Raw genomic sequence first — 27,446 nt, forward strand, 5'->3', positions numbered from 1 at the left:
GCCGCCCAGAAAATTACTTAAAAATTGTGTGAACATTTTAATTTTAAAAACTAAAATGAAAAATAATTAATATAAATAACAGAATTATAAAATAACAAAATCAGAAAAAAGAAACATTTATTAAATTTAATTTAAAAATATGAAACTTGAACAAAAACTGATTCTTAGAACAAGTTTGTTCTTCAGTTAGTGAAATTCAAGTAGATAATTCAGAAATTTTACTGAAGTAAGAGTAGAGATACTTAATAATAAAAATGCTAAAGTAAAAATAAAAAGTACAGCATAATAAAGATACTCCCAAAAGTAACTTTTTTCACAGGTGCCAAAATTGTGTTTCTTCAAAATTTTATATATATTAAAGTGTCTTTTGCAAGTTCAAATATGATTTCTTCAAAGTATTTAAAAAATAAAATAAAATTCTTTAATAGAAGCATCTGATAAAACCCAACAAAAACCCGGCAAATAAAAGACAACAGTATTTCTATGTTGAATTCATTTTTTTTATTCAAAATGTACATCAATGGAATCAAACTAAAGCAGAATACTGAATCATTTGTAGTGTACTAGAGGTTTTAACAACAAGAGGTGAAGGCAGATACTAGAAAAAAACAAAAATAAAAAACATGTATGGCAACTGCTGACACCAAAATGTCACTTTTAAACTCCAAAGAACCACATCCAAACATTATAGGTAATAAACAACAAATCTCCACTTCAATACACAAAATATATCCTTATAAATTATATAAATGCACGAGTATTTTTAATACTCTTCATCTGGGTATCTGTTCAACTCATTTGGCAAAGTGGGAGCTGAAATCATGGGACAGAGCAAATATACAATGATTAAACGCACCGTCATTTTCTTTTTAAGAAAAACATCAATGGAGGGAACAGACTGTAGAGCTCAGATATTCAGGGAGTAAAAACCAGAAAAATCACAGCCGTTATGAAACTTAAATAAAAGATGCATGCAAAATATAGAGTAAGCCAGTTAATGTTAAAGCACGACGTGTAGTAAAAGCCCCTCGCATGTGACCTCCATGGTATTTAACGAAGATACCTGAACATGGGAACCGCAGTAAATGCTTTGGCGTTTTTATGACCTGTTTATTTTCAAGTGGATTTTTTTGTTGTTGTCGTTGATTAAAAAAAATAAAAAAAATTCTACTCATTTATTCATGATTTTGTCCTTTGATTTAATGCGTTTTACATTTTGAATGAGTGCATAGTGCAGGTCATGTTGAATTTAAATAAAAAGATCATAATTTTACCCGTGAGTCCTGAAAATGTGTGAACCCCCTCCTGAAATCTTCTGCTAACCATAAGAGTTTCTCTATGTACATTAAGACATAACAGCAGATTTTAATCTGTCCCTGATTTTAGAGCTTCACTAGGTGGTCAGAAATACCATGCGAGTCCACATAAGGCCGTATCAAACAAAAGGAAGATGCGATGCGGAGAATAGAAAGGCTGACAACGAGAAATGAAAAGCAGGAAGAGGTAAAGGGTGCTTAGTTCTTGCTGAAGCTGTAATCCCCTCTTCAGGTGGCCAAGACAGATTAAAAGAAGCTAAAGAGACAAAGAGAAAACAAAGCCGGCGGTTAGAGCAGGGGGCAAAACATCAGCAGAAATAAGAGTCAAAGTGAGCCTGAGCAAGAGAAAGTTTAATATAACTTAAATCTGAACACATTTTTCTTACCTACGCTGCAAAAACACAAAATATTACCAAGTATTTCTGTCCAGTTTCAAGAGCAAATATCTCAATACATTTTAAATAAGACAAAACTAGCTTGTAAGTAACTTTTCAGCAAGAAATAGGAGCTTGTTTTGAGTAAATAATTCTTTAGAATTGATTAAAAAGTTCTAGTTCCACTGGTAGATTATTTCACTTATAACAAGAAATTTTTCCCATATCATAAGTGAAAAAATACTTTTCCATCCATATTGAAAAATTATTTACATTCCTACAGCTTGCTGGAAAGTTAGTTATTTTGTCTTATTTCAAGTACTAAGATATTGTCACAGGAAATTAGACAGAAATACTTGGTAATATTTTGTGTTTTTGCAGTGTGGATTCTGGTTTGCTGAAGAAAAAAAATCTGTATTGAGAGAAAAATGTCAAAACTGAGATTTAAAAAAAATCTGAATTCTGTGACTGAAATAAAAAAAAAAAAGTTAAGAACATTTTAGGGGAAGAAATTCTGTTCACTTGGGGGAACAAAATTCCTATCAGAAAAAAGCCAAATTTGCGATTTATCTCAGAATTCTGGTTAATTGCAGAAAAAAAATAAGACAATATTCTAAAGTGAGACAAAAAAAAAATCTGAATTCTGTGATTGAGGTAAAAAATAAAAATAAAGTTTTAATTTTGGGGAAAAACAGAATTCTGAGGATTATGTTCCCCAGTGGCCCTGATATTCTACCATAAAATATATTTTTTACTGGTAATAAATAAAATAGTAGAAAACCTGCTTTCTGTATTTATTCAAATTATTAATTTTTTTAATATTAAAATGTGTTTATTGATGTCAATGATTAAAGCACAACCAACAAAAACCTGAAAAGGACTCAATACTTTCCTCAGGGCTGTAAAAGCTGTACACATATACATAAAGAAGTTCTGCTGATTCTGATTATTGCGCTACAGATTTAAAATATCCAACTATAAAATGAGAACTGAACACGTTCCATAGCTAAAGTGGGAAAGACGTCAAACAGCAGAACAATTAGAAAGCAGAATGTCAGGTCAAAGCAGCGGAGAAGCGACACACATCAACCCATGTTTAAAACTAACGACTGGAAACCATGAAGCAGATGGGGTCCGCAAAAGCCTCGGGTGACACCTGAGGCTCACAGCGCCCCCCAGAGGCCGGTCCCTTAGCAAAGCTGGGGGGGAGAGGAGCTACTCAGTGCAGAGCCACGGATTACTGCAATGGAAAGTGAAACCACACACACCAATGAGCTGAAAGATCGGGTGAATGCAACGCCTCTTTATCCATTATTTCACCATGCTTTTGGGTCATATCTATGGAAGTCCATTACTGCCAAAACTAAAACTTTAACATGACACAACAAGTCATTATCAGAAACCAGTTATGACATAATTAAGTCATTTTTGGACCAATATTTTCAGATAAAGAAGCCATAATTTGGAGTTTACTAAGTTATTATGATATAACCATATAATTAACCAAACAGACGTTAATATAAGATAGTATCTAAGGATACAAAATACATTAGCATTAACATTGGTATTGGTCGATGTTAGTCAAAATGTTAGTCAATTTTACCGAATCAGTATCAGTCCAATAAGTAAAACTGGACCAATATTAACAACCGATGTTTATTCCCATTTTGTTGTCATTTGTGTTTCCAGTACAAATGAACACAAAACTTTGTCAATATTCCGCTAATGGTGAAAAAAAAAATTGTAATTGCGGTGTTTTGATTTTATATCTTTGTGTTTTTATGATGTAAAGCACTTTGAACTGCGTTGCTCCTAAAGTGTGCTAAATAAATAAATTTCAGTGACTAGATTGATAAATATGAAACACAGCTAAAATCACAGGTGAATAAGTTTGTTCACACAGTATGCCATAAAAAATGCAGCACCATCTTCCTTCTAGCACTCCCTGTTGTCTTCTTTGCAGTTTGTGCCAGTGGCAACAAACTAGTTGTTGATCATGTGATGCGGGAAAAAAAAATATTTCCATTGCAGTTTTGAGAGATAAACCAATTTTAGTTCAGCTGAAAAACTGCCTCATCCTAGCACCAAAGCATTTTAGCAAAAAACTGTTTTTTAAAACTGGTGCATTTCCATTCAGCAAATTTTAAAAATGCTAAATTGTATAATAATATGGTCAATGGAAACACAGATAGTGTCAATGGTGATAATTTTGTGTAGGAAAATGCATAATACACATTATGTCAGTAAATAACAGTTATTGATCATAATAAAAATATTAATATCGGGTATTGATATTGGTTCAAATGATCAGATCAGTGAATCCCAAACTAGTTATGAAAGTGTCTCAATTTTACAATATTTTGAAATATTCAAAACATATGAGAGATACAGTCTCAAAGTATTTCTAACAATACAATATAAATTTATTGTTTTTTTATTTCAGTGGGGAAATTTTATATTCAGTTAAAATAAACTATAAGTTATGATATTGTATAGTAATGACTTTTTCTGCATGTCAGTGGTAGCAATGGGCTTCCGTACATTAAATCCACCACAGCCTGAGAGGCAAAATAACTAGTAAGTTAAAGAAACAGTGACACTCCAGAGGATCATGGAGGACATTGGTTTGATTTTGAACAGATCTGTAGGGCTGATACTCCAATTAAAACACTTAAAAAAATAAAAACCACCTAGTTTAAACACTTTATCACCAGAAATCTTCAACTGCAGTTTGATTTTCATTTAAAATCCACCACAAAATCCAAGCAGGTGTTTGTTACTTTACTCATATGTTTGTCAAACACAATGATCATGGCCAAAGCTGCATCATTTGGTGAAAAATTGGCCTTTATTTTCTTTAGAAAAATGTTATTTTATGTGTAGCACTAATACAAACATTTGCCCCTGCAGTTCAGCGGACATCATGATTATTTGACTTTAGATGTGCCTACATATAAAAAGTACAAAAGAAAAGAAAGTTACAATTGCACTGATGACACTGAAATATACTTCGAAACACATCACATCACATTTGAGTGTAAAACAAAGTGCAAATATGAAAGCTAATACAAGTATGCAAATTAAAACATGACAATGAATGAGGTATGCGAGAAGTGGCAAAAGATATCAGGCTCGCATCTAATCATGCATCAGGCTAAAGTCAACAGAATAAAAATATTGGCAATAATTGGAGAAAAGTTAAAGATTTCAGGGGATTTTCTTTTTCACATTATTTTTCCTCTGTTATTGGCAAAAGTTACAAAAACCGCCAAGTTTCTTTAAAATCTTCAACCGGATGCATGTTTTCTTTAGCCTCAACACATTTCTGCCCATCACACCAGTAGTCATGTATGTTAATATTTTAACATCATGCAAAGAATCGCTGAATATGAAACAAATATGGAATGTAAATCCACATAAAAAAAGAAGAGGGGAGACTTTAGCCGAATGATCACTTGCAAAAAACCCAAAAAAACAACCAACAAGCATCATTCAGATAAAAACAAAACCAAAAACAGTGATGTCAAATTGATAGCAATGCCCAGCGTCTTCCACAAAAGCAGCAGAGAGGAGAGGGGACATGTGGAGGAAGGTGGAGTTATGGGATTTGGGTGCAGGCGGAGGTGAGGGAGGGGAACTGGAAAACATGATGGGGATGGAAGCTCATTCACAGCAGGATTGCCACAAGGGAGGATTTTTTCTACAGGAGTCCTTAGCTGGAAACGAGAGAGAAGGGCTGTTAATGCTTTTTGTACAGACAGTTATAAAAAATCAGCACATTAACATTAGACAGCACTCAGGAGAAAACATGCTTCTAGAGGTGACCCCTCAGGGTCAGGATAGGATTGGGCTGTGGGCCAAACAAAACACGTTTCATTTTTTATTCTTAGATAACGAGGTTTCAGTCTATGATCTGCCTCCTTTTGGATTGAGCTGCAGCCTGAAGCGACACAAATCAGATTTTTTTTGCCAAACATATACGACTTGTACATGATCTCCAGTTCAAACTACAAACAACCTGAAAGTGTCCTGCCTGCGCAGCAGAGGGCATCTGAAGGACGTCACACACAGAGAGCGCGGTCAGTGTTTAGTAAGGAAGAAGTAGCGCTCAGTGTTTGCAGAAGTAAACGTGGATGCTAACGGTGGAGCATAGCTTATGATTTTAAAGTTGTTACCTAAACGCAGCCAGCACATTAACAACTTAATCCTCATTATAGTCCACAATGGTTGTGTTTTTCTCTTTTTGCTTGCGCGCATCAGGAAGCAGAATAGCAACATTTGTTAAGTATCAATGACGTTCAAGTCGGATGAATGCAACCTGATCATTCAGACTCGGGTCACATTTGAAAAGATCGGATACGCATCGGCTTTAGAACCACATATCCAACAGGCCTGTGTCGCATTCAGGAAAAATCTCACCTGTGTTATTCAGTCCGTCATGGAAAAAAATCAGATGCAGGTTGCATTAAGAAAAAAAAAAGATCGTAGCCTTAGGGTCTCTGTCACTTTAAATCTAAACGAGCTGCTGCTGGCCACACCCCCCAAACTCAAATAGCTGCAAACATATGCACATTTACACAACCGTACATCTTTGAAAAGCAGAAGTGGAGCCCCCTGCACAACCAACAAGAACGCAGCAACTGGTTTCTGGATGGTAAGACGACAACAAAACATTTATCTTCTCCAGCAGCCATTGTACAGCTTTGTACAGCACATATAGAAGTAAAACCAACTGACCAAGCATGAGAATTGAGTTTGGGTTGCTAGGTGACGGGTGGAACTTTGCTGAGGTTGCTAGGTAACGGGCGGTGCCTGTTGATTTGTTGTTATATTCCAGAGGTTTTTAAATGGCTTGTTGTTCAGAGACCAAAAAACATTAACTTATTGCAAAAAAAAAAAACAAACAAAAAAAACAAACAGCTGAGTGGGGTTGTTTTTAGAAACAATTGAGACCCGAATGGACGTATAAAAACGTGCAAAATGCCAATTTTACATAACAGAGCCCCTTTAAGGTTTGAGAGTTTTGTTGTCTCTCTTGTTTGACAGCATTTTGTTTTTTAGAAGTTCACACCCAACTAAGCAACAGATGTTTCTAACTAATTTATTTTTCCTCAGTGGATCACCAACAAACCCATAAATTCCTCTCTGTGTGTTTAGCTTTTGAATCCTGCCAAGGCCAAGAGGCCGAGGCACCAAATCTCTGCAAGATCAACAGATCTCCACAGACAGAGAGGTGGGCTGAGGTTCCTCCCTGCTCTGGAACGACCCGGTTGGTCTCAGTTTGGCCCTGAATGGTTCTTTGTGCGACGGCCGGGTCGGGCTCGACTTTAAAAACCCGCATAAAAAGAAACCTTTGTAGTCTGAGGGAGGAAGGTGGGAGCGGCGGGTGTTTGGGGATCTAATAAACTGGTTCATTTAAACATTTCAGTCAGCAGAACCAAAATCAATGTAACAGTTTGGAAAGATGTAAGTTTAATTAAAACAGTAAATATTTGTAACTTAGCCACAATTATTTGTTACACTTGAAAGATTCTTGCATATAATTGAAGAAACCTTCAATTTTTATGGTTGAATAATATTTTAGAATATAAGATACGATGTCTTCACAACCACAAACTGAAGTGTTTTATTTGGGTTTTCATGCGACTCGCCAACAGAATGTGTCACATATTGATGCACAACAGGATCGGGCTTTGACTAGGCCATGGCAACACATAAATATGCTTTGATTTAAGCCAATCGGCTGCATGTAGGTCTGACAGAATAATACATTTTGCTGGACAATAAATTGCCCCAGTAACAATTGCGATAAATAATATTGTTGTTTTGAGACTTTATTCAAATAATGTACTAAAAATAATGTAAGTTCATCCTCTCAAATGCCAATAAACTTTAAATTTGTAAAGTACGCTTGACAATGCAACTAGAAGATATCTTAAATATTTAAAAAAAAACAACCAAAAGCAAATAATAAAACGACGCACAACCGAAACCACAAATTAAATAAATGATGTCGTCTCTTCAAAAAGTATTAATCAGGATGAAATTTAATTCATCATGCAACTAATTAATTCCTTATTGGGACTGCCTAAGCTGCATGTATATATTTAACTCCATTCATTTTGATAAAAAGACATCATATATTTCAGGTTTTTATCATAAATAAAATTACATAAAATATTCATTCTTCTTATTAATTACACAATACTTTGTATTGGTCTGCTATCTAAGATCCCAATAGAAGCCGTTAGTTTAGGTGTAAATACTTCTGTAAGGAAATCTACTTCATTATTTTTGGCAAGTTTAATTTAAATGGATCAGCTCATGCACATTTTGAATTTAAATTTTAATTTGACTTGATAAGGGGGGGTCTTACCAGAAAAAGGTGCCTCATGCAGCATGCAGCGAGTGTGGGAGGAGTTAACTGGAAAACATTACGGATGCAGTGAAGGTGACACATGCGCTCACAAAACACACAATCTGCACAACAAGCAGCGACAAATAACTGCGACCTGCGACTTCAGCTGGAGGTTAAACAGCTGCAATCGTTATTTCGTTAGAGCATCAAGTGAGCAAACTCAACTGGATTTATTTTAAATGAAGAAAAGAAATTGGCTGTGATGGAAATAAAAAATTAATGGAGGAATGAAGTTATAAGAACATTCAGTGCAAGTGTTTCCTTCCTTTTCTAAACAGGCACATTGGCGGCCACACGGTGAGCCGATTATCATCAGCATCAGTGGGTCCTTAAAGCAAACAGAACAATCTGATGGCAGATCAAACATACGAGGAAAACCTTCAAATAAATTATTTTTTACTGCAGTAAAACGATTTCACACTGAAATATTTAGAAAAATTAAACCCTTACCTTAAATTCTTAAAAATAGTTACATTTTTTAAAATTGTTTTTATAAAAATCACTGATGTAAACAATCATTGGTATTAATGGTTTGTCAATAAGTTTTGTCCAGAAACATTGGGTTGATTTGGGCGTAAGTTTTGGAGCGGTGAAAAACCCAAATTTTTTTTTTTATTCAAATTATCCTAATATTTTACAGTGTGGTGATCTTTAACTGGCCCGCAGCATCACAGATCCTCTCAATAAATACCAGCAGACATGAGGCTGTTATACACACCGTGTTTTTACAGTCACAGATATTTTAGCAATCACTTATTTTATCAATTATTCTGACAAATGTCTAAACATTTTGGCACATTTTTCATTTTACCACTAAATTCTTTTATATAAAATATTATAAATACATTAAAAGATGCAAAATAAACAATTCTATTCCTGTTTAAAATAGAAGGAATTATATTTTATTGCCTCAAATGAAAAAGAAAAGGTTGATAATTTGTATCAAAAGATGCATCTTTTGATGGAAAAAATATTATTAAATATTATTTTTCTGCTAATAGTGACTATATTAGCAGAAAAGGCTCATATTTTGACTACTTTTTGGACTGACTAAGTTTTCTAACAATTAATTTAGGAGAGGAGATTTTATTTCTTAACATAAAATAAACTCAAAATAAAGGTTCGATTTTTCAAACATTTTCCAAGTGAAATTATGATACTGCAACAAAAGATTTGTTTATTTTAAGAGTTTTTGCATGTTTTTCTTTTTTACTAAGGATGCCAGTAAATATTTCTGCATCTGTACCTGAAAGATTAGACTGAAAACATGTGGATGCATAACACTGCTTTTATGCTCGATTTTATGGAAAAAGCCTTTAACAAATACACAAACAAAGGATTTAAATAAGTTAGATAATAACCTTAATAAATTAAAGGTGCAGCATGGCAGAAAATTTGTAAAAATGTGAGAAAACTTTGCCAGATAAACATAAATAAGCCTTAAGGAGCAGGTTAGACTCTCTTGTGTGGGTAAAGAATCAGATACTCACTTTTTCCTCTCTTTGTCCCTTTTGAGCGTGGTGGAGCCCCCTGCCTGCTGGGCCTGGTTCTGCAAGAGCTCTGCCGCAGTCTTTTTCTGTTTGAACGTGTTGACTTCATCGTCCAGGGTCTTCTTCTTGTCCTCCAGCTTCTTTTTCTCGTCCTGATGGAGCTTCTTCAAGCGGTCGAACTTCTCGTGCAGCTGCGTGGCGAAAAGCAGAAACAGGAAGTTGGTGTGGATCAGCAAAAGGAGCAAATACAGAGCGAGGCGTTTGAGTTGATTTTCACCTCCTTCTCTGCCTCCTTGAGCTCAGCCTCCTTCTCTTTAACTCTCTGGACAAACATCTGCCTCATCTCTTCCTCCTTTTTCTGCAGCTCGCCCATGAACTCGTTCCGCTTCGCCTCGTACGTCTCCTGCAGACTAGTCAAAGGGAAAAACTGTTAGATCAGGAGAAAGCAGAGAGAAATAAACCAACAGACTTAGAGGTAAGGCTGCTACCTGAAGGGCTTGCTGTCGGGATCCGTGTCCTTGAAGCCCATTTCCTCCAGCTTGCAGCGGCGGTACAGCTCGTAGTGGCGCGTGTGGGTCTGTTCTCGCAGATCCTCCATGTTCACTCTGATCAGCATTTCTCTCAGTTTCACAAAATCACAGTGGTTTTCGTTTTCCACTGAGAGGAACAAATAAAACAGAAAACGCATCAGACTGCATCTAAATCAATATGAATAAGAAATAAATCAATTAACTACAAGATAGAACGAAATCAATAATTTCTATTTTTGTGATTTATCGTTTTTCTCTTTCTACCAAAAACTGGGTGACAAAGGTTTTCAGTTTGATGCTTTGGTCTCAACTGATCCTTTTGTGAAGGCCAACTGTATTTACAGAGGCTTCATAATTAATTGTATTTGTTGTTTTGTTTATTTGATTTAGATATTTAAAATGTCTTCCAGTTGCAGTGTGAAATGTTCATCAGAATTTAAAGTTTATTCATCTCTGAGAATGAGTTCTTGCATTATTCCTTATTAACTTCTGGGACAAATCGGCATCGTTTTGTCCCAGAAGGCCCCGGCTAATCGTAGAAAAGGGAAGAGACACACAGGCTGAACTTGGACTGTCCAAACAGAACCAAACTCTACTAAACAGTTCCGGTCCAAAGCAGAGATGTGGCCATGTCATGTGGTTCCTCTGTTTATTGGATTGCAGAGCAGTGCAGCTCCAGCAGCCATGTGACAGCATGTGAGCAGGAACACAGCCAGTCTGAAGCAAACTGATCCGATGTGAGATAAAGATTTGTTCCCTGTTTGAAACAAACCTGCAGCAGCTTTGGCTTCAACTCTGCCTAAAATCCACTGAACATCCAAGTTTAGAGTTTGTGTCACAAGTGAGTCGGAGGAAAAGATGAACCGAAACCAGTAACCAGTCAACCGAAATCATGACAGATGCAAAAAAAAAAGAAGAAAAGCTAGCTAACCAGTTAGCAAGGAAGAGTATATTAGCAGCTAGTTAGCGCCTCGAGTCACAGAACACATTTAAGATGTCTGACTCAAACATTTGCTTGACAGTAAAGTCTGAAAACTACAAGATTAAATAATCCTGCCACGACAAAATTAAGACCTTGGATTACCGTATTTAACTTACTTAGTTTTTTTTAAATTAATGAATGATTTGCGTAATTTTACGGTTAACGGAAACGCAGCCAGTGATGTAAACATACGAATGTTCAGACTGCAGTGGCTTTCGAAAGTATCAGGTAATCATCTGAATTAGGACCTCATATGAAAGAGACACAAATCTGATTTATATTTGGGTGAAAACATTGGAATTGCAATGATCAGACTGCCATGAAAAAGTCAGATATGGACAAGAAAAAAACTGATTTAGGTTGCATTTACCCGCTGTGTGAACTTAGTTTAAGTTCTCAAAGGTCACCTGGAAAATCTACAATCACCAGATGCTGAATTAGGAATAAAAGTCTTGCTTTAATTAAGATACTGCTGAAAGTTAGTTCTTGTCAGACTTCAGGGTTCGGCTGAGGTTTTAATGTCAATTTTCTTCTTTCGTCCATTTTCTGGCATTAAATTTCCAAAGTTCTCAGTCACTTTTAGGCAAACCTTTTTAACAATAACTGCAATAGTTTGGCGTAAACAAATAATTTTACTGAAGTCATTCTTCAAATATAAAAACTGCAATGAAAACAGATTATATCGGTTGGATGGAAAACCAAACCATAGATGGTTGCAGACAACTTCCAACAGAATTGGAAAAGTAAAACATCTGGAAATCCAAATATTTTTTCATGTTATATTTAAATTTCCTGAAGTTATCCAGATGTGTCAGATACTCCAGATGTTTTCAGAGCGTACATGAACTCTTATCCTTAACGGAAAAAAGTCAAATACTGTAACAACAACTTAATGTTTCATAAACATATTTATGAAAACTGGCTGTAGAATATGAGTCGATGTATGGCTGAACATTGCTCCGTTAACCCTGTGAGCTAAAAGTCCTGATGCTGCATTTTGAAAACATTACAAACCCTTCATCATAGATCGGTCAAGAAATCAATCTAAAATCAATATAAAGCCATTAGTGGCAAAATGTAAGCGCAAAGAGGTGCTGCATTGATGGAGAGGAAACTGGAGGTAATGAGGTCACACAGCGAGTTCAACTGTGAGAGAAGATGAAACAGGAAGTGGCTTCAGTAGCTCTGCAGACGGAGAGCGCATGCTGTCACTTCCTGTGCTGGAGGTGAGACAGGCTTACCCTGCACCGTCCCCCAGGGATACTGCCGGGCCTTCACCATCTTGTTCCCGATCTTCACCTCCTCCGTGCTCCCCACCACGGCAAACGGCAGATGGCTCTGAAGCAAAGACAGCGCTGTTAGCGTACCACTACACCTGCAGACGGAGGTGGCTAAGCTAGCTTCAACGGTTCAGCAGCAAAGCAAACACTGTAGGAATGTTGAGACCAGATCGGGGTTAATGAACAGCTAGCAGAGCTGCTCCCACACGGCCGACTTCCTGCAGCGTGAATCGACTGATTGTGCTGCTTTCCAAACATTTCTCCCTACATGTGACGGCCTCCAGTCCAGACCATGTGAGCAGAAAACAAAACACAATGCCTGTCCTCACTCATAAGATGTTTTAAGACAGATTTCCATCACATTCATTAACTAGAACTTCAACTAGATAGGGATGGAAGCAGAAAGTCCAAGAGTCAATACTGCCTTTCTGGGACTTGTTTACGACTTATTTTAGTTGAGAACAAAAATAAAAAGGATCAGAACTGAGCAAAACTGAACGTCAAACAATAAAAACAAAAAAGGGCAGAATCACAAAAAACAAGATTCTTTTATTTGTCATATTTCTAGAACAAAAATGGAGAGATGAATAGACAAATAAATAATGCCCAACTCTGTAAATCTATGTTTTCTCTGGACTTAGTAGTTTAATATTCAGCTCTGTAAAAAATGAAGAGCCCACTGCTCTGAACCTCATTAAAAACCTCCTGGTTATTCCACCAAATACTGATTTCTGAGTTAAAACATTAGCATTATTGTTCCTAAATTAATACGAACTTGTGTGAAAGCGCTGCATCTTTTTAGTTATTTTGACCATTTCTCATTTTCTGCAAATAAAAACTAAATTTTTGCTTGGAATCTCAGAGACATGTTGTCAGTAGTTCATAGAATAAAATAATAATGTTCATTTTACTCAAACATAAACCCATAAAGAGTAAAATCAGATAAGCTGATCATTTTAACTGGTCTCTTAATTTTTTCCATAGCTGTATTTTCATGTGCATTTCTGAGAATATTTTATTTTTTTATTTCAATTACTTACAATATCACACAATGAAATTTTTTTATACATTTTACAACGCTTCTGGTAACATTCGTATTTAATTAACACTTTGAATTAAGTAAACAGTCAAATAAAGAGTAATTTCTCCTTTGGGATCGATAAAGTATTATATTCTTTTTGGTTCAGATCTTATAACATTTTTCTTTTTCATCTTGGGGGAAAAACAAATATTCTCCGTAACTTAAATCTCATAGTCAGTTTCACTCATCAGTAGAGGGCGATTCTTATTTTAATCATTTCCAGCGGCTTTTTAATTAATGATTTATCAGCTCAACATGCATGTAGGTAGAAATGTGGGCCTTACGTTCATGGTGGAGTTGATTTCTGCCACGGACTCGTCGTCGGTGGGGAACTGGTAGATCTGCACGCCGTTGCTGACCAGTTCGCTGGTAATTTTGATTTTGAACTTGGCCAGTTCGCTCTTGGCGATAGCGTCCGATTTGGCAACGATGGGGATGATGTTGACCTGCAGGTGAGGAAGAAGAGAAGAAGTTTTAGTTGGCTAAATTTAGACCGTCTTAAGGATCTCATCAAACGGGCTTCTGCTCTGATTCTGGAGTCTAAATTTAGATAAAGGCTCAAAAAGGAACAAACACGTTAAAAATCAGCTGATCTCAGCTGCAGCTCTGAATGAATAACAACTCAGTTTACAAAAATGTTTAGAAATCTTTATCTCTGAAGGAAACATGTGAAAATTAGCATTGATTATTCTATCAATTAATCAGGCAAACAAATTGGCACATTCTTCTGGTTTTCATTGAGGACTTTTTTATACTATATTCAAAATATATAAAATTGCAAAAGAACAAATTTATTTATTTTTTTAATAAGAAAACAAACATTTTATTACCTAAAAAGCATTTCTTTACACACCGGATCAATAGTAGCAAAGAAATGCATTTGAAGCTAAAAAAAAAAACTTCTAACAGGAACCAGGGCTGATTTAGTGGTGCACCCCCACTCTTCAGTGTGGAAGTTGATATAGAAGACTCAAAGTCAGCCATGTTCAGTATCAATGAGATGATTAGAAAGAAACCAGAGGAAGCAAAAAGTTTAAAAGAAGACTGTGTTTCCTACAGAGGCTGATCCTGCCGGTCGCTACAGTCAGGAGAGACACTATCGGACATTTCCAACCTGAATATTTTGGATAAGTGCAACTAAAGTTGCAGTTAGCTTCACCAGGTTCAAATTCTGTAAAAAATAAAAGGAAAAATCTCCTATTAAGCACCTTTTGCTATCCATTTATTCATCAGTTAATTCATAAATACACTGTAATGATGTTAAATCAAACATAAAGGCCTGAGCTTTTCTCATTTTTTAAGCTGCAGATTCATCCTTCTCTAAGGAAACACTCAACTATAATACTAAAGACAATAAAATGTTTATTTTCTTATTTAAAATGTAACTCACTTGTTTAATTGCATCTCTTCATGTATTTTTAACATTGCATAAAATAAACTTTAGTGGTTAAATGAAAATGCAGCAGAATGTGGCAATTTTTTAAATTTGATTAATCGTCAGAATAATCAATGACTAAAATAATCATTAGCTGCAGTTTCACTTAATTTCTAGTTTGGACGCCTCCTTTGTTCCTAACAGGAATAATTAATAATCGGTCGGAGGGGGACAGCTAGAAAAATACTTTTCCTTCTTAAAAATAAATCTGAATCTGATTAAAAGGCAACAAAAAGTCGGTTCAGTTCTATAAAACCAGGAAACGGGTTTTAATGTGTAGCATATGTATGCTAGCTTCACAACCAAATAAAAAGAGAAAACATTGAGTTTTAATCTTTAATCTTTTCTAGTTGTCCACACAGATCCTGCAGGAGACGATCAGGCAGGGTCTGTTTTCTGCTGCAAAACAAGAATCTTCCTCCCACGCAACATTTTTCTGCCTTTTGAACGACATGTGAGCCGCTTGTAACTAAGAGCGATGAACGCTCTGGGTCATGGGAACAAAAACAGGTCGTTCCATCATGCAACACCCCCAGGATGAATATCTCAGAGGAGGAGGAAGAGGAGGAAACGCTGCTCTGGGTTACACAAATACCAAAGATGCTCTATGCTAAAGTGATTTATGCGTTGCTGTCAGAGCTCACCTTGCTGTCGAGTTTCTTCATCGTCACCAGGTCCAGGGATTTCAGCGAGTGTCCCGTCGGAGCGATAAAGTACAAGCAAGCGTGGATGCGGGTGTCATGGTAGCTGTGCAGCGTGCGCTTGATCTTCAGCTCCTCCTGGAGGTACGCTTCGAACTGGGCATCGATGAACTCCACAATGGATTTGTAGCTGGACAATGAGAAGGATGGGGAAGCCGTTCAGCATTTCCTCCTTTTGTAAAGAAAACTGGTTATCAGCAGGAGGCCCGCTCCGTTTAACCCGGCAGGTCCGAGTCACTCCAGCAAACAACAACTTTAACTTTAAACAGCTTTGATGGTAGATTAACCCTTTAAGTGTCAAACCAAAAACACTTTCATTGAAAATGCTTAAAATGCTTTAGTTTACTTTAGTTTTTAAACTTTTACAGAGCCACACTTTGGAGATAAAGCAATAAAAATTAACTAAAAAAAAGAGTTTAAATTCACTATTATATGATATAATTTATTACTTTATTAGTAAAGTATTAGTTATTAAAATATTAATGTTGGCAAAATGACCATGTGTTAAAGCCTGTGTTAATTATAATAAACATTATAATTTCTTTTAACCATAAAAGTTATTTTTGTATTTTTTCAATGTGAATTTTATTTTGTATTCTTGCTATTTTGAACATCACTTTAAAGATGCAGCTTGAACAAAAATATCTTGTAATATTCTGTGAAGTTTATCTGATAATATTCTACAAAAAAAAGATGTTTTGAAATGTCTCTCAATTACTTCTTATGACTGTTCTGAAAACAAAAAACAAAACAAAAAATCCTCCAATTTCATTAACATTAAACTAAGGAAACTAACAACCTTAGTTTCAGTTACACAGATCAATCATTGGGATTAGGAAACAATAAATATTCAAAAATAAAATAAAAAATGTTCCCATTAAGAAAATAGAAATAAATTTTTTAGTCTGATTCAACCTCAGAGAGAAAAATGTGTCTGTGTCTTTACAGGTGCATAAAAATATGGTTTTAACTCTAAACAATGTTTTTAGGCTTTAATCAAACATTAGATTAAACTTTATAATAAAACTGCAGTTTGAATATCAAGAATTTAACGACTCCTGTATCTTGCTGAAAAGTTGCTTTTAATTTAGTTCAGTTTTATTTCAAATGCACCAAGATATTTTCACTATAGATTAGATTTGGCGATTTTGCAGTGTAATATTTGTGTTAATGTTATGAAACAATAGTGACCCAGTTATTACTGTTCATTTCCAGTAACTCTAAAAGAGTCATTCAGTAAATTTAAACAAATGAAGTGATCTTGACCAAGTTTATAAAGTTTTCAATCAACTAGAATTAAAATAAACTTCCTAAAATTGACAGAAAAATGTAATTTCTAATCCCGTCTTTGCATGAACATGTTGCATGAAAACATGCAAATGAGGGAACATTAACCTGCTACGCCGTGGTCGTACTAAAGAAACCTCGCCCGGCCTGCAGCAGGTCAAAGGTCACATGACTCCAACTGGGTTTGTTGTTGTTTAAGTTAGTTTCTTCTTGAACACAGCAAAGATGGGATGAAACTACAGATTTAGCACCACATGATATCTTCCCTCCCTGCAGGTGAAATGTTAGCCGCTATTAGCCGTGAATGTTTGGAAATAAAATATTCCAGGCAAACAAAACGGAGCCCTGGGATGTGATACGTTTGTGATGCCAGCCTGGAAACCACCGCCATCTAATTTTTCTTTGTAAAAACTATTGAAATGATCAAACCTGGAAGCTTAGAGCTCTCTCAGGGTTTCCACCAGTGTATTATAAGCCTGGCGGGCCACCAGGCTTAGCATTTCTTATTTATTGAAGTTTTTTTTAAATGTTTGCATTTTTTAAGACTTTATAGTTGGTGTTTAGATATTAATCTTCCAAACTTCCAATAATACATAAATATCAAGTAATATTTTCAAATTTCCTGTCAACTTTAAACTTTTTTTAACTGAAAAAGACGACGAGCTGCTGGATGAATCAGTGCTGAGCGGCCCAACCACCAGGCTTAGAGGGTTTTTGGGGGGAAACCTTGTCTCTGGTTGCAATAATCAAAGACTGCCTGGTGAGACTCATCACCTGTCCTCCTTGTTGATCTGGTCTCCGAAGCCCACCGTGTTGACGACGGTCAGCTTGAGGCGCACGTTGCTCTCCTGCAGCTCGTAGGTGTTGGACTTCAGCGTGACGCCCGGCTGGTTGTGCTGGGTGGGCTCGCCCTCAAACTTGGTGTTGAACAGAGTGTCCATCAGAGTGGACTTACCGAGACCCGTCTCACCTGGAAAACAGAAACACGATGTTACATTAGGGGAGTCCAAAGTGTGGCGCAGGGGCCCTTTGTGGACCCAGGACTGATTTTGTGTGGCCTCTTAATTGCAATTTAAGAGTAATACAAATTTTGCCTAAACGATTGATGTTTTTTTACTTTTAATTGGAGCAGAAAGATTACAGATCAATTTGAATCTTCTTAAAATATAAAGTATCAATCTTTAAATAACCACTTTTCATTTTTTAGCAGATACATCTATCCAGTTCCAGAGCCAGAGTGACATAAATCTTTCTTTTATTTGCTATGTTTTTTCATTTAACTGAACAAATTTACAAAACCTTTCTTACGTTTTGACTACTATCTCTTTCCCAAAAAAATCTGGACATTTAATTTCTTTAATTAGAATTATTACATTATCAAATTGGGGAAAAAAGAGAGATTCAAAATATAACTTTTTATGGAAAACAAATAACATCTTTTTGACCTGGAAGACAATTCTGTGCCACGTAACAAAAAGTTTGAACACGCCTGCTTTAAATCAAAGAAATTAAACATTTAAATGTACAAAATCATCCTCACACTGTCCTCATTCACTTTAAAAACATAAATGTCCAAGTCAAAGACAGGTGGCTTTTTAATCAGCTTTATTTTAAGCTCCTTAGACGACTTGATTGAATCCAAAACAGAAATGAGGAATAAATCAGGTGTGCAGATTTAATGGCAGCATGAAGGAGTTTTTACACTCATTTTAATGCTTACAGAAGTCTCTGCCTGTGTTCTGGTACAGAACGTCAGATGACTCAGATGTGGAGCTTCCTCACTTAGAAAATCTATTTTTATTCTTCCCAACCTGACCTACAGTCTGTGCCAACTCATTTCTATAGGAAATATCACCAAATATCACTCGATGTCAATTGATTCCTATCAAAATTCAATAGATGGACAAATCAATCCAAGTCCATACACTGACATTTTTAAACATATAATATTGATAATAATGCATCATGTTTGAGGTGCATGAAAGACAACAGATTAAAGCTCTCGCAAAAAAAACAAAAGAAACATGAACAACTATGAGAACTGCACTTATTGATATTTTAAACTTTCTGTCCTTTCTGCAGAGAAAAGTTTTTGGTTTTCTCTGCCATCATTGCAAAGCAAAAACTAAAACTAAACTAGTCTGAATGAGTTTTTCAGGCTGACAAAATCTAAAGCTCAATCTGCAACAAGCTTCAAGCAGAAATGTTTTGAGAATTTGTATGCCAACTTTCAAATGGCAAATTTACAAAAAACAAACAAAAAAAGAGTTTAGATGTATTTTTTAATACATCTAAATCTTTAGTAGAGAAAAAAGACCAATGGAAAGTATTGTAGGTTTGGAAGCAGGTCAAAGTCATAAAATGACTCTTAATGTTTATTATTTCACCCATTGTCATGATTAGCAGGGAACATGGCAAGAGGCTGAGAGAGAGGATTTACTTTTAGGAAGCAAATCCATTCAGGATACAAAATGACACAACGGAAGAAAGACATTTTTTAAAATAAATAAATGCGTTTTAATAATCTTTCAGTCTAAAAAAATTTGAATAAATTGCTTGGAGATGCAAAATAAAGAGTCATAATTGCAGGAAATAAGGACATTTCATCTGGACTGTATGTGCCAGTGAGAGGAAAATGCTTTGAAGGCGTGTTGATGTGGTTGACTGTGGATAGAAGAAAGCCATATTATTTACACTCTGTCATCCCAATGTGTCAAACAAAACCTTGGGAACAACATAATTAGATAAACCAGTAACCACCACAAAGCATAGCGCCAATAAGCTTAGTAAAAACTAATAACTGATAATTATCTAAAAGAAATGTAATGCATCTACATCGAGATGAAACCAAATATTTACATGCACTAAATATGTTTTTCCTCACTGTTTGAAGTTAACTGAGACCAAACTCTTTGTGTTTTAGCTTAGTTAGAGCGACCAAAATTATTTATACTTGCTAAATTGTTTTTGTACCTTTGTCACTATGGTAACTAAAACAGAGCCCATCAGAATGCTTAGACAGTAAAGTGTGATTTCTCATGTGAAACTAATATCTGGTGTTATTAAAGTTGGTAAACAATATGCAGAGGTTTGTTGCGCTCACCAACGCAGAGGATGTTGAAGCAGAAACCACGGTTGACAGACTTGTTGACCAGCTGGTCAGGCATGCTGTCAAAGCCGACATGGCCGGCCAGAGGCACAGCGCGGACTCCTTCTCCCTAAAAGCAGAAGAAATCAGGTTAGTGTCTACATTTCCACAAACTCCCACTTATCTCTGCTCATCGCTGCATTAGCAGCTAAAGCTCGCATTACCTCGTCCTCCATCTTATCCGACTGACAGAGAACCAAACTGAATTCAGGTGCAGTCTAACTCACTTCCTGTTTTCGGAGCTGCAGCGCTCTTCCGTCAAAATCGAGACAGTTCGAAACCACAAAGTACATATATGGAAGGTAATGGCTCCTCTTTTAAACAAGAGGAGAAAATAGCAGCTAATAAAGACAGAATGTATTTTATCAAGATAGTGAATGAAAAAGTTGTCCAGTTGTATTCTGTCCTTTACTAAGGTACTGAAAAATAAAATCCATTTTAACCAACTGTCTTTCAAACAAATGTAATTAGTAAGCAAAGTATTAATGTGTTAATTTGAGTCTCATTATAAATACAGCTTTTAATCACGGTCTTAGAACAGGGGAGTCCAAAATTTATGGGTCAAAATTGTCGAGTCAAAAGTATTCACAGGCCGGAAAAATCCCCCTCGAAATTCAAGTAAATAAAGTGGCCAGATTTTTTATTTTATATAGATTTTTAAAAGAAATCATATTCATTGCAAATCTAAAACTTAAAAGGGATTTTGCACATTTGCTGTACTAAAAGAAAGGCATCTAGTTTTCAATTTATTTTAGGTTTGATTAAACTAATTTATTTTCAGTAATAAGAACAGGATTTGACTCACTTTTTTTCATAACGCTTGTTATATTTAGCTAAGTTTAATAAAAGATAAAATCTGATCTGGATGTATCAAAGTTGCTTTTTCAGGAAAAGGATCTGGATAAGCGTGATTCTGCCTTTTGTTAAAGCTTGGCTGTAAAAAAACACTTAGCATTTTCTATTGCAGGAAAATTATGTTTGTAGTAATTTTACCCTGATTACAATTAGAACATCTCCATCTGCATCAACTACCTGTGCTGCACAAAGTCACACCAAGGGCCACTAATAACCCCCACGCCTCACTGTGGACACCCCTGTCTTAGAGGTTAAAACATGGTAATGGCAGCATGAGAGTTTGTTCCTTTTTTGTCTTAAATCCAGTGCAAAATATGTGGTAAAGCTTGAAATGTTCAAATATTCTCTCCATTGACAACAGCAAAAAATATTCAGCGTCTAGATTTGGCATAAACCAAAAGGCATTGAGCTGAGATTGCATTAACTCAGAGGGTCTGAACACACACATGCCACACCTTTCAAATTTTGATTTGTAACACCATCCTTCAGCTTTATCATTTTTGCTTTACTCTAGGCTGACCTATCGCATAAAATCCCAACATTCATTTTTGTGGTGTCAACATGACAAAATGTACAAGACATGATAAAAAATTATGTTCAAAATGCAACTTTTTAAACTGTGTGTGGTTGACAGTGAGTATTTGATTGTTCCAATTCGTTTTTCTGCCGGCTATGTTTATGTTATGAGCTGTTGGGAAGCAAAGAATTTCCAAAAGATGCCAAAAAAGCTAAATCTCTCCAGCAGCTTAACCTCAGACAAACCAGCTATTATGTGGCTTAACATAACACAGTGCTGTTGTCCAATTTGGCAAAAGCTTTGAAAGAAAACACACTCTGAGGGTAAATTTAAAATAACTGTCCAATCTGATGGTACTCAACAGTTGCGGATTGTTTGGATGACTGGATCTGGGTTTAAACAGCTGGGAGACTGTTTGGGAAACTGATAGTAACGAGACAAATAGCCTCTATATTTCTGCAGCATTCCTGAAATCATCATCCTTGCTTTTCATGACACTCACAGCCAAGTAGCACACAGCCGGTTTCATTCATTTGGGCCACAAAGGGAACTCAAACTGCACAGCCTCTGCTATTCTAAGCACTCCCTCTGGGTTAAGTGGCTTCCTTTTCCACGAAAAAAAGAAAAAAGTGAACATTTTGAAAATGCAAGCTTTTTATACTATACGTACCACGCTTTTTTCTCTTTTTTTAAATGCTAGTTAAAGACGCCGCCGTGTGAAAGTTAACGGGACTTGAACATAACGGAAATGAGAACCGACGCTGTGCTTAAATGGGGGCGTTGAGAATGAATGGCCTACCTACGGTTCTGTGTGGGGTTTTAGCGGTGCAGAGCCAACTACGTTACATTTTTCGACAGTATTTTACAAGTCGACATTTTGTTCCGAAATAATTATGCTAAAGATAGCCTCGCCTGAATTCAAAATGGGTCAAACAGAAACATTTCAACAGATGGACGTCGGGTCTTTACTGAAAATTGCTTATCCAAATCGTTTTTAGTGCACAATCTAATTTTCAAAAGCTGTATAATTCTTACTAAAACCGTCTTTAGCTTGCTACTATAGATATTTTTGATGGAATGGAGCACGAAAACGGATGTTAGCAGGATAACCCTTCCACTGATTCTAATTCTCCCCCTCTCTAACAAAAAGCTACATCAATATAGAGTTGTTGTTTTTTTTTTGTTTTTTGGTTGTTGTTTTTTGCGACTCGGATGTGTAACACAACCATAATGAGAGCATCTCTGTGTAAAACGGGCAACTTACAGCTTGCCTTGCTATCTCAGTGGACGCCATGGTGAGTGCTGTTAGCCGGAGAACAAACCCTCCGCCGCTCTGAGGTTAGCAAAGGAAGCTGCACCGTTTACGTTATACTCAAAGCTGGCCTGCTCGGAACGTACCATTTATTTCAGCCGTTTTACGCTCGATGTAAAATAAAAATACAATGAATAATATTATTATTTATATATTTTTAAAATGTTATGAATTTATTTTTTGGATAAATATTTCCAAGAAGACGGAATTAAAGAGCTAAAGCCACTGAATCCGCCCCTCACCGTCGATGCTCCCCACGCAAGATGCCATCATGGTGGCGGCTGATGGTAAAGAAGGGCAGTGAACGTTCAAACGGAAAGTCTGATGTAGAAACAATGACAAAATATTCTTTTCATTTTGGAAGGATCTTCATAATTAGACGTTGAGTAATAATATAAATATACGAGCTTTGATATACGCCAATATTAAATTAGCTAATAACGTTGTGGATACAAAATTTGAATTTATGATTAATAACCTGATCCTTATTGCCAAATATTACAAGAGCAAGTTACACAAATGTAATTTTTAAAAATTGCTTCCGGACGTATATATTTTCCCTAAAAAGTATGCTTTTCCTCAGCTCTTTGAAAAAGCTTGGACAAAGAATGCTGCTTTTCTCTATAATTGTATATACCATTCAATTTTTGACAAGCCTATTATTTTACACATATGTATCTTATGTATAAAATATACCACATATCTTATACATATCTATTATTGTTTCATGTTTATTCTTATTTGTTTATTTATTTATTCATTCATTTATTTAAATTTTTATTGTGTACTATGCTGGGACAAACACATTTTTCGCCCCTTAGGGGATCAATAATGTACTATTATCTTATTATCTTACGTGCTCAGATTGTAAATTTGTTTCATGTTTTTTTTCAAATGCTATTATTCACTTATTGTGTTATATGGCTTTTGCACTACCTTCCCCTCTCTCTTTTTCCAATTTTTATGACTGCTGCTAGTCGCTCAAAATATTTGTATAATTCTGTATTGTTGTAAGATTTGTCTATTTGCAATAAAGTTAATTGAAAAAAAAACCGTTTCAAACGGAAATTAGCAATAGCAAGTAGCTCTATTTCGAGAAAGCTGTTAAAATATAATTCTATATGATTCCACAGAACATGAAGCAGCGTTCATAGATGCACATATAGTACTCCTGTTCAGCTTAACTGGGACTGACACTAGTTGCCACAAATCACAAACAACCAGAAATCAAATCTTGGGCCATTCAGTTTCAGCTAGGAGAGCTAACTGATCATTGAAACCATAGAAACGCCTTCTTAGTCACGTGCCTGAGATCGACCAATAGGAAGGACGCGTCGTATTTAAAATGAAGCGGCGGCTGTTGGAAGCTACACTACAGTTTTGTACCACAACAAGCTGACAACGAGGAGAGGATTAACGACAAAGAAGGAAACACAAACAGCGTCTCTTGAAACTCGGTGTCAAAAAGGTGGGTGATAACGTTTCGTTGTGCTTATTACTTTCGGCATTGTGTTCTTTTGAATTGCTTCAAGCTTGTAACCTGTCCATTTAGTTATCAGTAACGTGAGCTAACGGAGGCTATCGGTCATCTTGGTGTTGGTCAGCGGTTAAATCAACGGACACTTTAACTGAAATATTTAAACTGAAACTACTCTAAGTGTGATGCACCTAATCGATGTAAACGTCTATTTGGGTAAACAATGCGGCGCTTATCAGTTCTTGCACTTTCAGTAGGTAATTCTATATTCAGATGTATCATGGTGACTTGTAACTCATTTACTTTATTAGAAAACTTTAAATATTGCATAACTACTCTTAAAAAAAAAAAAAAAACTGAAGAAGCTGACGGAGTGCTGTATTCAAGCATACTAATGGAAAATTCAGTGGGAGGAAAACATGTGGAAAAACTACAGTGCCAAAAGTACCAATACCTGGTGGAAGGATCTAAGTAACACTTTTTGACTGGCCAGAAACTTTATGTATAATCAGTCTTAATGGCTACTATTCTGCGACTTTTGGAAACATCCCTTTTTAAACACACCTAATGACTCTCTGTTTACAAGGGTATTGCAGTGCTGAGTGACTGCTGTTGAGGGAATTTGATTCAGGTGTGTTGTAGAGATGACTCTACAAGTAAAAGGATAAAAGACATTAAATGGTTGTTTCGATTTGTAACTGGTAAGAATACGTTTCCACCAAATGGTAACACTATTATCATATTAAACTTCATGGCTTCAAGTGCTGGAATGTTTAGTTGCTTGTGAACCATAATAGATGAAACTTCAATCAACTTTTTTATTTTTTTTTTTAAGGCACTCCTCAAAAGATAAAATTGATTGGTGTCTATAATTTTGTTAAAGTAATTTGAATGTTGCTGAAATGTGCTATACAAATAAACTTGACTATCTGGACTAATACTTCCAGTTTGTTTTGTGGAATTAAACGATTAAATGTTTGGCCGCAGTATGTTTTCATTAAGGTAATAAATGTTTCTAAGATCCCTATTGCAATTTTTTTTTTCTTAAATACACATTACTATTTGGGCTGGAAGTAGCTGCCTTTTTCTGTGACTTTGAGCTCAGCTTTAGACCTGCTGCATTTACTGGGAGCTGTTCTTGCAGGAGGAGTGTGTTGGCTGTCTGACAGTCCTTGACCTTTTTAATCTTAAAAATAATCTTCTAGGGTGTTTTCTGCAGAAACTAAAATGTATGTATTCTTGCACTGTTTCCAGATACAATGGAGAGCATAATCTTTGCAGAGCAGGAAAATGCACAACTTCTTGGATCTTCACAGAATTTGCGCCGGCGACTTAAATCTGTTCCAGGTATTCAATTTTTTTATTTATTTTTTTTCTCCATCCTTCAACCTTTGTATTGCAAGAATACATACATTTTTGTTTCCATAACCAGAAAAACTAAAGTCTCCCATGTTGGCTAAAACGATGACCACACCGCTCCCATCTGGCCGCAAGGCTTTCGGTGTGGTGGGCAACAGGATTTCAACACCAGTTGTCAAAACACAGGAGAAGAAACTCCTAAAACCACAGGTTGGAGGTCTAACGTCAGTTTTTCTTTTCTTTAATTCAGTGTTCAAAAGCTTGTTTTTGTTCACACTAGGAAACAAAAGCGACTCTGGCTCCTCAGACCAAAGCAGAGGAATATCCAGAAGTTGAGCAGTTTATCCCTTATGACCCGTTAGGTAAATCAATCAATACCTCAACTTAACAGTGCCAAATAATTAGGATTTTCTTTAACTTTTCAGTTTTTTTTTTTGTTTTTTTTAAGGCTTGCAGGCAAATGCTTCTAGTTGTCATGATTTTATCTGAAGAGCTTGACAGCAATGTTTTCTTGAATTGGTTTATTTCAGAGTTTCAGAGGTACAGTGTACCTGAAGATCTGATTCCTCTTAGCTGCATGGCTCTGTCTGGGTTGGCTTGCTTTCCACATGGACGTCCTGATCTGGATGACGAAAAGATGGAAGACCTCCCATTCCTTTCCCTTGTGGAAATGCCAGAGTGTCCAGGTATGAACTCGGTGGTGGTAGATTTCTGAAGTGTATCACTATTGAGATATTTCAAATCTGTGGTCAAAATGTCTGAGTCAAATTTACATTTCAGATGCTTTAGAGACATTGACTGTCTGAAAACTCCGCTGTAATTAAAACTCTTTACTCTTCCTAGCACAGATGGTTTAATCTTGCATTACTGTTGTCAGTTTGATATTGAAATCTCTTAAGCCAGTTTTGTCACAGCACCGTAAAACAAGGTATTGCAAACAAAATTTACAAAGTGTGAAATGGTATAACATTTCACATAAAAATGTTCAGTAAAACTGTTTTAAAATGGCTAATGGTGTTTTCCAAACATCTGTTTTTAGCTCCAATTTTATTTTTCATTGACACTGAATCTAAAATGCTTTTATACACCATCCTCCAATAAACCTTTTTTTTTCTTTTTAAGCCTTTATTGAAGACTTGTTGTGGTAACACAGGTGGTCATTGGTACAGTATGTGGTGTAAATATAGAAAGTCACTTGACACAAGTACTTGACCATCAGGCTAGATGAAAGGTCATGCTTTGGCATTTACAGATGGTGGGGAAAAAAACTTGCTCCATCTTATGTTAAAAACGCGGCAGCTTATGTTACATGGGTAATTAATCCTGCCTGGACTCTACATGTTCTGCATTGAACTTTCTAATAACATGCAGGTCAAATGATTACAGCTTGTGACTGAGTTTTTCAAATCGAGAGAAAAATGCACTGTTGCTAATTTACCAACATATTTAAAACATTTTAAATGATGACACGATTATGCAGAAAGTCCATCTATATAACAGTTTTAAAGCTCTTAGTCATAACGCTACTGCAATGAAAATATTTTAATAAAATGTATTTCTGTTCAGTGATTTGGTTAGGTAACTGTTGGGCTCTATTTAAAAAAATAGTGTGGTATTATTTTAATGCATGCTTGCATTTAAATAATTATAGCCCTATGCATCTGGAGCACATGTAGATGTATTATTAACCCGACTGTCCCTGTTTTCAGCTGCCTACACAGAGCTGACTGCCTTTCTTCAAACGATTGATGAGCTTACTGAACTTCCATCAGAACCTGAGTTTTAACGCATTTATTAATGCTCTGTATTTTTTGTCTCTAATAAAGTTGTTTTACCACTTTCTCATTGGCTGCAGTTTCTTTTTTTTGGTAAGGTTGTGAAAGT

The 27,446-nt window shown here is 35.8% G+C and overlaps 2 protein-coding genes across 5 annotated transcripts; one reads left to right on the top strand and one right to left on the bottom strand.

Annotated features, from left to right (window-relative positions):
- Positions 1 to 486: 486 nt before the first annotated feature.
- On the bottom strand, positions 487 to 22,808 carry sept6 (septin 6). 4 transcript variants are annotated; one of them, XM_044127836.1, is made up of 11 exons: positions 22,679 to 22,808; positions 19,998 to 20,112; positions 17,669 to 17,864; positions 15,551 to 15,737; positions 13,756 to 13,917; positions 12,352 to 12,448; positions 10,087 to 10,255; positions 9,876 to 10,008; positions 9,599 to 9,789; positions 8,067 to 8,114; positions 4,917 to 5,406 (listed from the first exon to the last, which is right to left on the bottom strand). In XM_044127836.1, the coding sequence occupies exons 1-10, from the start codon at positions 22,706 to 22,708 to the stop codon at positions 8,111 to 8,113; spliced, it is 1,284 nt and encodes a 427-aa protein (XP_043983771.1). In that variant the 5' UTR covers positions 22,709 to 22,808; the 3' UTR covers positions 4,917 to 5,406; positions 8,067 to 8,110. The 4 variants fall into 4 exon arrangements, with proteins under 4 accessions (XP_043983769.1, XP_043983772.1, XP_043983771.1 ...); XM_044127834.1 differs by lacking the exons at positions 4,917 to 5,406; positions 8,067 to 8,114 and adding an exon at positions 487 to 1,572; XM_044127837.1 differs by lacking the exons at positions 4,917 to 5,406; positions 8,067 to 8,114; positions 22,679 to 22,808 and adding exons at positions 487 to 1,572; positions 20,207 to 20,233.
- A 1,073-nt stretch (positions 22,809 to 23,881) lies between these two features.
- On the top strand, positions 23,882 to 27,404 carry pttg1 (PTTG1 regulator of sister chromatid separation, securin). The gene is made up of 6 exons (XM_044127841.1): positions 23,882 to 24,194; positions 25,458 to 25,550; positions 25,636 to 25,772; positions 25,843 to 25,924; positions 26,093 to 26,248; positions 27,272 to 27,404. The coding sequence occupies exons 2-6, from the start codon at positions 25,463 to 25,465 to the stop codon at positions 27,346 to 27,348; spliced, it is 540 nt and encodes a 179-aa protein (XP_043983776.1). The 5' UTR covers positions 23,882 to 24,194; positions 25,458 to 25,462; the 3' UTR covers positions 27,349 to 27,404.
- The last annotated feature ends 42 nt before the right edge of the window (positions 27,405 to 27,446 follow it).

Source organism: Gambusia affinis, linkage group LG09 (assembly GCF_019740435.1).
Source record: "Gambusia affinis linkage group LG09, SWU_Gaff_1.0, whole genome shotgun sequence".
Classification (NCBI taxonomy): Eukaryota; Metazoa; Chordata; class Actinopteri; order Cyprinodontiformes; family Poeciliidae; genus Gambusia; species Gambusia affinis.